Source organism: Lepeophtheirus salmonis, chromosome 6, assembly GCF_016086655.4.
Source record: "Lepeophtheirus salmonis chromosome 6, UVic_Lsal_1.4, whole genome shotgun sequence".
In the NCBI taxonomy this organism is placed as follows: domain Eukaryota; kingdom Metazoa; phylum Arthropoda; class Copepoda; order Siphonostomatoida; family Caligidae; genus Lepeophtheirus; species Lepeophtheirus salmonis.
The window spans coordinates 49,291,947-49,307,969 of record NC_052136.2 but is presented as its reverse complement, the minus strand read 5'-3'; the positions used below and the strand labels follow the sequence as shown (position 1 = coordinate 49,307,969).

At 25.8% G+C, this 16,023-nt stretch overlaps 1 protein-coding gene and 1 long non-coding RNA gene across 2 annotated transcripts in view; one reads left to right on the top strand and one right to left on the bottom strand.

The window, feature by feature from the left end:
• The window catches only part of msi (RNA-binding protein musashi), a 237,317-nt gene extending 225,325 nt beyond the window's left edge, over positions 1 to 11,992 (bottom strand). The window contains exon 1 of the mRNA XM_071889641.1: positions 11,478 to 11,992. Within this exon, the coding sequence (XP_071745742.1) occupies positions 11,478 to 11,569 (92 nt within the window). The 5' untranslated portion in view covers positions 11,570 to 11,992. The remainder of the gene's footprint in view (positions 1 to 11,477) is intronic.
• A 14-nt stretch (positions 11,993 to 12,006) lies between these two features.
• LOC139905861 (uncharacterized) lies at positions 12,007 to 13,413 on the top strand. The gene is made up of 2 exons (XR_011780959.1): positions 12,007 to 12,353; positions 12,460 to 13,413. It is a non-coding gene; the product is annotated as an uncharacterized lncRNA (long non-coding RNA).
• Positions 13,414 to 16,023: the final 2,610 nt, after the last annotated feature.

Here is a 16,023-nt window from a genome sequence, read left to right as displayed (position 1 = left end):
AATTTTAACAAAATTAATAGAATAAATAGATGTGTATCTGAGCTCTCTTTATCATTAATGTAGCCACTCTTAGCAGTAATGATAACTTTCAGGTGGTAGTGGATGACCTGGCACCCCCTGAAAATGTACTCTTCTGTCATGGCGTCCCAGTATTGGCAGTAAATATGGATTAATTTCATTAATTAAACCTTCATAAGTTATTGAATAAATACATTTTCATATTTTAATAGACTAGAATACAACTGTATTGAATAAAGCAATATTTTCGATAACCTCAATGAATGATTGAATGTCTATGTAAGGAATTTGTTCAAACAACGAGATGGAAGAATAAAGTTTTTTGGGTATAGAAAAAATAAATCATGTTCCACACTTCCCGTGATCTTTCCAACTCGCATATATTTTATATGCCGAGATATCCGTCATGAATAAATGCATCCATTAGCCTTCATTCCAAATATTTTAGTACTTCTTCATTAAAATTTTACTTTGGCTCAATTTTACGTTACGTTAGATTTATAATAATTTATTGTTGTACATGGTACTCTAATCACAACTCTTTAATTAGTTTTCCGTATGCCATCAAATTATGTAATTTTTTTTTTTTTCATTGGAAGGTAGTTTTACACTTTTTAAATGTGTGAGTACATTTTAGAGTAACAATAATGAATATATGAAAAATATTCAATTTTCTTTATTAATTTGATCTGTTTAAGAATAAAATAAACTCATTCAAAGTTTGAATAAGTGATCCAGTAGTTTTGAGGACCATACACTTCCAAAAAGGTTAGCCCTTCAACACAAACTCTGTTAATATGTCATCTGAATATCTGCATTTTTTGTATTTAGAATTATTGTTCATTTCTTATAACAAAAGGATACTATTTTACAATTTTCCAAAATCAAAAATTTTCGATTTATTATAATATATTATTATATTTATTTATTATAAGTTATATTTGTAATTTTATGAAAAACACGTTATTTTTCAATTTTTTCCATGATGTAAAATGTTTAAAACAGTGAAAGGTTACAAATAAGAAATTTGAATTTTTTTCTGTTTAAATATGTATTGATAAATATACCCGTATATGTGCAATTGCATCTATGAAGTTCTAAAACAAAAAAGATTTTCTAACTGGTCAAATCTAGGATCCAAATATCGTACGTATGGTGTTAAATGACTAAGGATTTATTAATTTAAATTCCTACTAAATTTTTTCCTTTGTTTGTATATTTAATGCATTTTATGTCATCATGGAGGGTACAAAAAAGGAACATTTAAAAGTGGTGTTAAACCTCTTTTTGTTAAATTCTTAAATAACTTCCAACTCTAAAAATATGAGAAATAGATCGTTGAATAAGACACAAAAAATAGTAAGGTACAAATGAGTCAAACCTTAAAAATAAATCGTGTTAGCTTTAAAAATAAACATCTATTTGATGGCACAAATTTATTTCCAATCGTGGAAACGAGTTATGATTTGGTGATAAGTACTTTGGTATAGTCGTTTACAAACTTAAAAGATAAGAAAAAAATATTGAATTCTCAATTTCAAACATTGATTTGAAGATGATATCATTGTATGAATGTAAATTAGGGCATTGACCTTTCAATTTTTCTTTAAAAGTAAGTTCCTGTAATAATTAAAACAAATATATTCAGTAAAATATAATTTATTTTCTTTTATGTAAAAAATCAAAAATAAATGAAATGATGAGGCAAAAACCATTTTAAAGATGAATAATATGACTATATTGCTATAATTTTGTATAAAATAGTATCGAATAGTTTTTATATTTTTATAGCCCAGCAAATAAATTAATAAATTAATTGGCTGGTTTTTAGATAACAATAGTACCTTGCACAAATAATAGAGATACCTTCCGTTTGCCACTGACTTCTACTGACATATAATGCATATACGTGTACCTAATTTTATTTATAAATATAATGATGTTTCGAAAATCATTAAAATGTGTTGCAAAATTTTTTCTCAATAGGTGGGCCGCGACCCAAAAGTGGGTAGCAGATCCGTTATCAATAGATTGTAGAAAATTGATAAAAAAAGAAAATATAAAATATTATTATCCCTTTTTGATGAATATTTCAAGGTGTCCTGTTGTAAAATATATATATCATTGCTGATATTAATCACTGCATTAGGATTAATTTGGTTTTTTGAAGGGTATATTATAAGGATTTATTTTTTATTGATGTTATTTAAAACCTTGCCAATAATTATGATTTATATATATATATATATCCAAAATTATATATACCTATAAGCAAACAACATAAATTGAATTCATTAAATGCGTTACTTTTTTTTCAATAATTATTTTAAAATTTAAATTTTATTCAAATTATGCATACTAATAATTATTATTGTTTAGGGATATGAAGTTGTAAAACTTCATTTCCTCTATGTACAATGCATTTACTAGTGCACATTAATCCAATAGGTTTTACGTATTACTATTTCCTGTATCATTTGTTTTTATGTCGATTGTAATGGATACAGATATCATAACATCACGACACAAGATTTAAAATTTGTTGCTATCACTACAAAATCTTGCACTGTATGTAGATTTTTGCATAAACAAATATTTGCTATGTATATACATATATATTTAACCATAAAAATCTCTACAAAAGAATCAGATACAATATGATTTTATTTTATCTCTTTGCTGATATGTTTGTTGAAACAAACTTTCGTAGTTTTTCTTGATATTTATTGTACTTCTTGATAAACCATTGGAGAGTTTTATGGTTATATAAACAACACAAAATCATATCTACAAGAAAAGTAAAAATAAATATTTTTATCTATATTCTTTTATCGTCTTTAAACCCATTTTTTTGTCCTTTAACTGACAAAAACATTTTTTTTTTTTTTGAAAAAGTAAACAAAAGGATCATATCATTTTTCTTTATATATGTATGTGTCGATAGTATCGCATTTTACTAAAAGTAGACTTCCCACCCCTTAAAAAAAATCCTTGTTCCATGTTTTTGTAATAGAAAAAGACACGTAAGCTATAATAACTAGTCTTTTATCTTTTCATCTGTACGCAAAAATCACAAAAAGTTTTTAATAAAAAATTAATTGTTTACATATTTATATTTGATTTATCATTACTATTTTTAAAAGGTTATTAGGTACTTATTAAATGACTATTTACTATCATAATGCTAGCAAATAAAAATATATCAGTTACATAATAGTTTAAATTTTGTTTTAACGTATATGTTATCGTTACAAGAATCCCTGATGATTACAAAAGACTTGAGTGTATCTTACTTTTGCGTAAGTTTATTTATTTTTGAAATTACCTCACATAACTTCAAGAAAATTCCGCTTCAAAAAAATATAACTCAAATTAACATTGCTTCAGAACAAATACACTTTTGTTAATAAAAACACCCTATGACACCCCTATGACTTACTTGGGAAGGAAATATTGTCCTCAGTAGTCTGAATCTTAATCTGATATTTTATTTTGTTGGGGCTACTTTGATTCTGAAACAAATCGAACATCTCATACCATCAAGGACTCTTGATTGCTCCCTCAAGGAGACAACATGCCAAGGCAGTACACTGTCCATCCCTACTCCTCCTTTTAGGCCCAGGCTGTGATTGATACTGAAGACGGATACAACAAAAAATCTCTTTTTTAATATTCATATGTGCATTTCAAACCAATTTTAAAGTAAGACCGCTAATAAATGTGGTCTAACTGACATTTTAAATATTTAAAAAAATGCGCCACTATGAACTTAATACCCTATTTGTGAAAATTATTATTTTGCAACACTGCTGAATCCATTAAAAATAATTAATGGAAAAAAAAACAATTTTGTTATTTATTTATTAAAAAGGTTAACTATGCTCCAATTTGACCTTTTTAAATTAAACATTATAATTTATTATATTTTCCACAGAATTTATCATAAAAATAAATTTTTATAAAGTTACTAAATATAAATATAATTTAAGTTCGATTATGAGTAAACAGATGTTGACAGATCATATTCATTGATGGAATAAATAAGTTTCCATAAACATGTAATTTTTTGTTAGTTATTGTAGATAAACCAAATCAGTAAATTTATTTTTTATCATTCTTAGAGTTTGCCATTTCTTTTTACAAATATAAGAAAGTATATATCATAAAAGTATCACGAAATATTTATTGATCAAACATAATTTTGGTAGGCATGAGAGATTTTCTATTATTTTTCATTTTTCTCAATAGAAATAAAATCAATACTTTTGCTCCCTTTCTGTAAAAATATAGTTAATGAAAGGCTTTTATATAATATTATTATCTATGAGGCCTTCACAGCAAAGTTCAACAATACAGGGACAAGATGAATAAATTACAAAGTAAGGGGTGGATCATCGTTCATATCCATTATGGGTAAAACTCTGTTAGAACTAATTGATTGAATCATTTGATGAAAGAGGTGTTATAAAAAGTCAAGAGGAAAGTAGTCATGCGTCATTGATGTGTTTTGAAGGCATTAATAGTCATATATTTTTTATAAATTTGTAATATCAGGTTTTCAAGGACATGTAAACGGCTCTAATGTACCCACAAATTCTTTTATATAGGAGGATATGTTCAAGGTGTGTATGAACATATACAATTATTAAACAAGAGTTTAATTAACATATTAGATAATAAAGATGTTTTATCTATTCCTTCATAATATGCCCAAAAATAATTAATTAACAAATAAAAACAGATTTATAAAAAATTATTTTTAATAGATAAATTACTTAGATTATGTAAATAACTTATATTTTGATCAAAAGGCAATATACTTGTACTCTTTCATAGAAAAGCGTTTTCACTCAGATTACTTAATAAATCTAAAGGGACGCAATGTTTAAGACATAGTTTTTTATATTGATCTTAGAGACTTTAAAGTTTATGAGGATTTGAGGATCTAGGAAACTTATTGACTGAACTTAATCTCATAATCATTTATCCTTCTTTAATATGGAGGACCTATTCCAGTCCAGTCTCACTTTTTGGTCCTTAAAAAAAGGACAAATATATACCTTGTAACGTCATTAATGGTATTCTCCCTCTTTTTTTAAACGATATATATTAGAATAAAATATATATCTAAGAAAAAATATTACTATATTTCATTATTAATAAAGTATGAATATTTTTTACTATATATGGTCAATGCTCTTAATACATAACTATTATATCTCGTTTGCCTTAATAAATTCTCGGTATTGTTATGAAAAGTTCAAAGGACCTACAGTTAAGTACCAGTCCCTATTACCGATAGGACATGTTCTAAGAATTGAATGGACCGATAAAATTAGGACCGACGCAGCACTAATAATAAAAGACTTGATACTTGACTTGTACTCGATAAGTAATAATTGACTTGTACTAGAAATGTAGTTTATACAGTATCCAAGTAAAGCCTTAAAACTATATACTCCTAATTTTAATTATAACTATAAAAAATGTGAAAAATCGAACTAAACTTTATTAAAATATTCAATGACTTTAACTGGTTAGCAAAGTCTTGAGACTTAATTTGAACTTACAGCGTAGGACCCTTTTCCCACACGTGGTTCTTATAACTTACAAAAAATTCTATTTTTTGTAAGATGATTTAATTGTTATAAAATTTGGTGTTTTTGTCTTATCACCAATTCTGCTGACTTTTGAAATATAGAAATGTTCTCAAAAAATATTTCTACTGATTTAAATTACATCAGCTATAATTAGTTTAAAAATAGTTGATAAACTTAATATAAAATTTCTGAAATATACCTACATAATAACTTTGATCCTATGTATATAATGCTAAAATATTTATAAGGTAAAAACTTAAACTTTTTAAAAGTTCATGAACACACAGTTTATATAGACTCTATAATAAAGTTTTTGATGGAGTTGATAATGCATAACGTACAAAAAAAATAAAGTCTACACTAAATTCTTTAATAAGAAAAAAAAGCCACATGCTTAGAAAATAGATATCCTTGAAAACTAAATTTAAAAATTTTGTTCAAAATTAATATTCTATGTCATAAATGAAGATAAAATTGTATATAATAAATATTGTGCCGGATGATTTAAAATAAACAATATAAATATAAAAAAGCAGTTAAACTGCCTTTAAATAAGATAAATTATTGCTTTTCTCTGCATATAACGTTTTCCAACTCGTCTTATCTTTCTTTTTATTGGGTATGATACAACATGGTTATGTAAAAGCTTTATATTTATAAAGAGATGTAAGGAAAATGTTCAAACGGATATATTTTTAAGTATTTTTCTAATTGTCCTCAAATTAGATTTTTTTTTCATAATAACAGAGTTACAAATTTCAATATTTTTTTATTTCAAATATGGATCGAGCGTGACAATCTGAAATGTACTATATATATGTAAAAAAGAGACATTAAATGTGATATAAATATTTATTGTCGTTGAATAGATTAATTTGCTCTCATTGTTTGATGTGAATTCATTGAAGATGATCGAAACATAACATAAAATGCAAATGAGTCGATAACCAATTTATTAAAATATAAGTGAGTATTATTTTTCATATTTATAATCACTAGTAATGAAAATCCTTTGAACAATGGGCATGTTAAAAAAAGAAATCAACATGGTAACTCAGACAATTCTAAGAATGATTTGGCGGACATAAATAATAATTGTTGATGACGTTTCATTAGATCAGCTACAATCAGCTATGACAAGGGAGGAACGACACAAGGATATAAACAAGTATTTTTGCTAGAATTACTCCGATTTGGATTAGCAGTTTTACTCTGAGTCCAACAAGGACTTACAATTATAATACTGCAACAAATCTTCAGTGTTACCCTCCTCTTTTATGAGCACACACGAATGTCGAATCAGGTTTTAATAAATTGAATCTATTCAGAAATGAGTGTCCACCACTCACGAATTAAATAATGATGACGACTGGTAATAAAAAGAAAATCCGGAAGAATTCATTGGATTTATATCACTGATAATTACCATCTTTCTTAAAAACCTTGTTCATCGATTGTCCCAATTCGCTAAATTTTTCATAAAAGCCCCTTGTTTTAGATTCTTTATGACTTCCGACCTGGTATTCAAGGTCTCTTTCACAGACATAATTTTTTAAGTTAAGAACCCCAAATTAGTCAGCTGGTTTAAAGTTTAATGGTGTATCGTTTGGTTATTTTTTTTTTTTTTTTTGGTGAATGAATTATTAATACTCTTCTTCCACATGGTTTGAAAAATCAACATTTTTATGCAAGTAATCTAAAATATATGCTCGAGATCATTCGGGTCCTTTTCTTTCCGAATCTTTCCCATGATTCTCATTATTTGCGTTATCTCCACAAGACTAATTTATTATGATCAATATTGGAATTTCATCAGTGTTAAACTTGTTTATTTCCCTTAGAAGTATTAATAGATATATAAATTTAAACTAGCTAGTGTATTGATATCGATATATTAGTACGCACGCATTATGAACTTTGTTATCCTATTATTTTAATGACAATTTTGTATGACCTTCCAAACTTTTAATATCTTTATTCCTTGATCTGTCTTAAAAAATAAAAGAAAATTGTATAAAAAGAAAAAAATAAGGTTTCTTAATTACAATTTTTTTTGTTTAGCTGTGTTGTGAGTGTAACGTTTCCTTTAATTGAACAATATGGTATAAATATGATTTTTAACACAATAATTAAATAATATTATTCTGTATTTACATATGAAAATGTATAATGCTAGAAGTCAAATACATTAATTTGTTTTTATCATCCACAAAAAAATATGCAAATGTATTGTTGACGTTTTTGAAATAAATATACATTATGAAAACAAAGTTTTCAGTAAATTAAGCAACTTATTATTATTTTTGTTTCGTCAAAGGTATGTTAATAATATCTAATTTACATATTTTTTCTTATTTTGTTATTGCTTTTTGCATAAAAATTTACTATACTTTACTATTTACATTAGATACGTCCAATATAATTTCACATAATGTTTTTAGTATTTTGGTAACTCAAACGGCAAAAATTGGAAAAAAAAATTAACAATATATGTCGGCAATTAGACATGATAATTACTTATGTTTTATTTTTGTACTATATATTTGCATTCTTCCTTAAACGGTATTTGTCAAATACCTTTTGATAATTATTATAATATAATATAAATTATGGCTAGCAAAAATAATCATTTTTAAATAAATAGTATTACAGCTAATGATGTAAGTCCAGTGTATTTTTTTGCTGGTACACTTTTTCGGATAATACGAAGGATGATGTCTTTTTATTAGCTGTTATCATTATTACTTCACTTCTGAGTAGCGAATACATTTTCCTAATATATTCAATACCTGATTAAACATTAGTATGTGCTCATAAAAGACATAAAGTAATCTTAAGAAGTTGTTACAGGGTTATAATTTCCTTATAAAAATTATTATTATAGTAATCCTTGTTGAACTCCGAGAAGGATTGAGTATCGACAAAGAACTATTCTTTCAATATCTTTGTTTATTTCCGTCTTCTCTTCCTCCCTTGTCACATCTGACTGTATCCTATCAAATGAGGCACTTAAAGATGACTTCTTTTTTTAAAGACAAATTCATTTTAATATAAATAAAATATAAATTAATTACAAAAGATTTATAAAAAGGTATATTTTTTTTGAATGACATAACTTTCTAGACTACAATTATTTATATAATTCTAATTTAGTAAAAAAACTGCATAAGTCATAAAAAACTTTTTTTATAAGGTGTTTAGTATAAGAACAAAGAAAAGAAAATTAATAATTTGTAACGTGTCGTAAATGCATTAAATATTAAATTTATTATGTAATTTTTTTTTCTTTAATACTGTATAAGTTTTAAACTTACACATTTACAGTGATGCCCCATACAATCAGTTCCGTGAGTAAATGGAAGTTTTCAATACTTTCTAATCCTATAAACTAATATCGTTTTCTGTTTGTATGTTGGTTATTATTTAGAAAAGGATTTAAACAAAGTCTGGAAAACCTAGACAGATTGAATATGCACTATACATTTACTTGGCATATATCCAGCTATATGCAATTTTAAGATGAGCAATTTTAGCTCTGTACTAACATGATTGCAAATTATTTTTAACCCATTAGTTGACTTTAAATTGTATTTTAATTTTTTTAATATTCCAAACTCAATGTAAGCAATTTGTTGGTAGTTTTTTGCTCAGTGTTTACCTGATAACAAGTAGATAAAATTAAAAAAGTTGTAAAATTTTTGGTAGTTCTTGGGAGTGTAAATTTTAAACTAGTATAAGTTGCTTATTTTAAGTGAATACAAAGTTGATGATAAAGAATACCAAAGTTGTAGAAAATATTATTCACAACGCGTTGAAGATTTTTATTTGTTGGGAATCGAAAAAGTTTTTCTTAATTATCCAAAGCTGTTATCCATATTCTTTTATTCTGGAAGAGATGAAATTGATGTTCAAGATGTATGGAACATGAAAGTCTGATAGTAATAATGATGATTTGTTGTTGGGTTATAAGGGTAAGTCTCTGTTTGACTCAGAGTCAAGTTGAGGAAAGATATCTAAGTAATTTTTTGATAGATATGGAGTAGGATTTGTCTTTATTTTTGGTAGTTTTTTTTTTTACATACCATAAATGCTTATGATTTACAAATCTCATATTACGTTTGCACCTTCAAAAAAAGAGTGAAGTAATAAATAAAAGCACTAGGTTACCAACATATACTTTTTATCCTTAAATATATGCTAAAAAGGGTTGAACAATTTTCACATCTCATTCAATAAACTACCCTTAAAAAGCTCTGCATACTCTAGTTTTGTTTATTGGCATAGAAAATGTAACTTATTCTTCAAGAAAATGTTTTGTTAAGTCTTCCATCATTTCTTTATCAACATGCCATGACTACAACAATTTTACCATAACTTTTGATAAAAGTTCATTTTAATCTAAAATAAAATAAAAACTTGTTTCCAAATATTTTACATCAACATTTGTATTAATATTATTATTATGTACATATAATACATGACAAGTTTTATAACATGTACTTTGTACTTTTAACAAGAAGTGAAAAAAATTATGGAAAAAGGAACATACGTCACTTCCTTTTGTGAAAATTTATAATAGTCTGTCTCTATTTTCAGAAAGAATCCTATACAGAAATAGAATATTTCTGCTTTACAATCTTAGCACTAAAATTCGACTATTCATGAATTTCAAAAAATATATAAACTATCTTGAAATGTTATTATACTTTTATTTCTTAATAGATTTTTTTAAATAGTGTAGGACTATTTAGTAGAATAACTCACCTTTATATTTATAGAATTTTTTTTTTCTGAAAGGAAACATTTAATTAAAATGTTGTAAAAAAAATTAAGCATTTATACGTATTTAGCGTTCAAATTTAGATTTTGTACAAGTTTTAAAATGTTATATTTCATGAGTTACTGTTCATTGATGCTAATATATAGTTTAAATATATTACTTTTTATCTGTTTTATAATTTCAAATGATCTATTAATAATTTTCATTCTAAAAGTCAAAAGTTAGACTTTTAATATAACGAAGATTTATTAAAAAATCAATTCCTCATACAATGATATACGCAAAATATCCATAATTCTTATATATTTTAAATGTTGTTTGGTTAAAGTACTCCAATTATTTCATATTGCGATAAAATATTCCTACTATTTTACAAGGAGGAGTAAAATTATTAGATAGAATGACGTAATATGAAATGGCATAAGGACAAATATATGATCTGAAAGATTGTAAATTCTTCATTTGAAATGTTTCGAGTGCTCCTACAAATTATAACATATGAAAAAAATTTCAGGTTCCAGTATTTGAATACGAAGTACCTATAGACATGAGAATGAATAATTACTTTATCAATAATTATAATAATCTACATATTTCTTTGATAGGGCAATAAATAAATACTTTAGACTATTCAAAGGCCATAAGGGTTTATTATATGACCTATTAGTTAGTTTAAAGTGTTTACAAATACTCTAAAGTTCTGTTTATTTACTTCAATTACAAGTTAATTTATAATTGATCTGTGTTTTGAGGAATAAGCCCATTATATGTCATAACCTTATAGAACATCATAGATTGTCATTTATTTAAATAAAGTCTTGTGACGTAAAAAGCAGAACAAAATAAGCCAACAACGCATATTTTTATTTAGTTAAACATATGTTGAATAAAAAAATTTAGATACTGTTATGGATTATGTTACCAGCTACAAATCGAGATGTATAATGTTTCAGCCTATATTATTTTGGAATTATATAATTAAACAGAATTATAAAAAAGATATCTATATACTAAGCCAAGTTATATGTCATTATAAAACATAAATTAACTTGGATATTTTTTTATGATGACTTTCCTACCTTAAAGCTTCTTTTAATGGAGGGGACATATTTTTAGAGGGTAGATCTGAAGCAAAATGCTTTAGAGAAATTTTGACTTTATCAGCCTTCATGTTTGTGACCTCCTCCTTGAAACACTCTCACAAAAAAAAACACAACACAAATCACCACTATTAAATATTAGTAAAACAAGTTTGTAACACAACACTCAAAAGAATAAAACTTGTTCTCAATTAGATGTATTTTTTATATATAATATGAAGACTCGTGAATAATTTGCTTATATGTTTATATATCAATTTTTTACACTTTTACGCAACTTAGTAAACAACACAATATGAAGTCACTTCTTTTAAACACACCATTATTTAATATAAATATTCTATTCAGAAACACAAATATTAAATACACAACATGTTGTTGATATCAACTCTCTGTATCGCTTTTTAACTGTAACTGTCATGAATTAATTCAAGTCAACAACAAAAAAAAACACATGATGATATTCTTTTACTATTTAATGTTATATGTGATTTAGATATCCCTTTGCTGAGGGCGTGCATAACCCTCTCATCTATGTGCGCCTATGTAAGCGTGTGGGTAGGTTCTTCTTAATATAACTATGATTGTATCTTCCAAAGACTTAAGTAAAAAAACTTATATTGTGCATATGCCTTGTACGTGGATGTCTTTTAAAGATAAAAAAATAGCAAGAGTCTGAAAGAAAATGAGAATTTATGAGTAAATATCCTTGAGTAACGATATACGTATAACTTACTTATTTACTTGCTGGGTGGAACATACTTTGATTTCAGTATGTGTTGAAGGTGGTTAGATACACACGCACAAGCGCTAAATCCGGAATGACCTTCATATCATCTATCGTCAGACAATCTGGTAATGTGCATTTCCATACTAAAGATAAAAAAATATGATATTTGTTGTCAACGGTGTTAGTGTGGTGATTTCTCAATTAATACAATATTTATTTATTAATCCATAGATCACAGTGATAAAATATGGTACACTTCAAAGAGTTTCTCATTTTACTGGAAATTACCCTTTAGCGATATTCTGGGAAACCAGTTTTTAAATTTTGGACTTCTCATAAACTCTGGCTTCAGATAGTAAAAGTAAGTATAGAAAAAACTCGGAACTTGGAGTGAATTTGTTCCAGAATATTGAGAAGTGATTAAATTTAATTCCAGATCAATTTTTTATATAACAATTATCCGTTTTCAAATGTCAAGTTTTTCTTTTTTATACAAAACCCCAAAAAACAACAAAATAAAGTAACTGGTTGGAGCATAGTCTTACAATGATTTGAAACGTGCTAAACAACATCATCAGCTTTTGCCAGTTGTACGAACTGTTTTTATTAATAACAGTTACAAAAGTTTGGTTTGATTTCAAAGTTTTGTTCGAGCTCAAAGGAAAAGTTTTCTCGACATTTTGAATCGAATTTCGAAGATGATGTAGAAGAGCTGTATAAAATATTTTTGATTTATTTATTTCATCATTTTAAACAACATAAATTATTAAAAACTTTATTTCAAGTGAATCTTCAATATATATTCAACTTTTTTTTTAATTACATAAAGGAACTTATTAAGTAGTTATATTCCTGTGTATGCTTTTGAGAATGTATCTTATGTGTAAAACTCTGCAAAAAATCTAACAATACAGGATTCGGGAAGACATATCCAAATGATTTTATACACCAGAAAAATTACTTATAATTTTTTTTCAACAGAGCTTTCATAACAAAATAAATTAGAATAAAACATGTATATGACAGATAATTTGGGTCTAACAAATAATAACAATGTAATAATAATTACTTCATACCCAAACAAAGATACAGTCAAATCTAATAATTCAATTAATATTATTTGTAACATAACACTTCATTGTAACTATTCGTAACTTTTAGTGATTTAAATAAAAAAAAACTACTTAAAAGCTAGAATATTTACTCAGTAGATTTAACTTCCGCAAATTGTCATTTTTCCTATATGAAATATCACAATGATGCTGATGATTGATGAATGGACAGGTCAACTCGAGTGATACTTTTCTTGCAACTGTGTATATATAATTGTATTAGGGTATTCAACTTGACGTTTGTCGAGGAAGATATGGGTTGATGGAAGAAATTTATATTATTTAGGTATGGAGTCGAATTTAAAAAAATTTAATATCATCGATTTGAAAATTTTCTGCCTAACTTTTAACTGTGTTCATAGTTAGATGATGATCACAATTTTATATAATATTACAATGTTAGACCTCGATCAAATTATATCAAAAACTAGCGTTTCATGTTTTTACTAAGACAACAGCTGGTTAATGTTTTAAATCATTTTATAGCAATATATTGATGTCTCAGACAACTGTAGCGAACAAGCTCCCATCACCAAATATTGTCTTCCTCCCTTTCTTTTTTCTTTATTAATTAAACCCTGTTATTATTAAGACGGGAGGATTTTAAAGTACTGTATATATAAAAAGAATAACTGCATGATCAGAAATAAATACAAGATCAAATGTATTACATTCTGATATATTTGTTTATTAAACTCGTCCTCACACATACTACACAACTAAAGATGAGTACACATCTATACATACAGACATAGTGACAATTTTTCTCTATCCTGATATTGTTTGTATATGTGTTTTTCATTGAAAGTGTATATGTAAGACAATAATATTTCTTTGGATTAACTACATTACCTTCTTTATTTTCCATTTCAAGAGCCTTTAAATTAAATTTTAAATTTAAATTATATCTTAGAGCTTCCATTTTTTTTATTTTCCAAAAAAAAAAAAGAGAAGTTAACGCAGCCAATTATTGTCGGTTTTACGGAGGGGGGTTGAGATGTTAATAATTTGAAATTAACAAATTTAAGAATGTAGTATTAATTTGACATTTTATAGTTTTATTATTTTTCTTTCTTTATTTTCAATTATACTTATTTCTATTTTTAGTCAGTTTTCACCTATTTTATGAGTTTTTAAACAGTTTCGAGGCGCCTCTAGTTTTTAGAAATAATAGTGCCGGTGATGTCTGGTACATCCACTGAACCAAATATGTTTACTGTTCAACGTATTACTGTATAGCAGATAATTTGACAACAAAATATAATTCAATTTATAACAATTGCTAGTAGACTATATTTCTCAATAATAATTTATGCAAAATTAACCATAATTAAATTAAACTCTCGGATATCTATTATAGCTATGTCCCCTCTAATCATTTGGAATAGGTTAAAGGCCAAAATAGGCACTCCATTCTTACTTTACGTATATTGTGCTTTGATAAAACTGTTCATTGTTTTATAAATAATAAATACAAGTACATTATGTATCATTAGTGAGCTGGAACAATTGATTTTTATTTATAGAAAAAGCTTTTATAAATTCATTGGATTAGTTTTAGAAGTCATTGCTGGGATAATTATTAAATTAAAAAGTTTCAATCATATGCGTTATATTTAATTAATTAAATATTTTTTTAAATATCTGAATTTAATTTGTTTTATTTATTATTGAGTTCAGATCGGAAGAGTTTTTTTGAATCAATTATGAAATTGAAATAAAGAAAATAACTTGTGTTTTTGTAGTCGATGGACCAATGAGTACTGTTAATTATCATTGTACATTAGACTGGTATAATTTGCATTTTTTTGAAAAATATTAGGCAATTATCCTTATAAATTTTATTTCAAAAATACTATAAAATTTCGATGATTTTCTGTAACAAAAAAAAACTCATTCAACCCACCTTTAATGAAAGTTCAAACTCCCTCTGATAATATTGTTCATTTTAAACCGTAAATATTCAACAAACATTGCGGTTCAATTAAAAAAAATAAAGATAAAAAATCTGCACTGTGAGTAATAGTGTAAAAAAGGTATATCACTACTATTCCGTTTAAAATCCAAAAAGATTTACTTCAGAACAAAATGGTATGAATATTTTATAAAAGTTATTTCATTATGTAAAATAAATAATAAAAAAGGTTTAATCATGTCTGCTAATAGTTAGAAGATAATAAATGAAGAAAACAAAATTTTGGAAAAAATGTAAATTTTCAAAATTTCAAGTTTGTTGCACGACCTTGAAAGGTTTTTTTAATTTGTTCAAAATTTTTATTTATCTATTGTTACCCAAATGCCTATTTTAAGCCTATGAGGTCTCAACAATTCCAGAAAAAGTGGAAATTGGACCAGTCTATTGTACATATTTTCTTAGTTCCAGGAAATTAACACTTTTATATCATTTCACCTAGCGACTAGGGACAATTGTAGCAGGATCTTTTTTTTTAACAAAAATTTACATTATAATTGTATAATATAATGCAATTTATTGTGGAAACAAAAACAATCATTTTTGTAAACTTTACATATTGGATAGAAACTGACAGAGTTTTGGTAGATAACTTTTTTTTTAATAATGCAGACAGTTTTTGATGTATCTAATTTCATATAAATGATAAATTCTTTTCCTATCAGTTTCTATAATTTTATCAAAATTCAGAAATTGTTAATTGATGAGAAA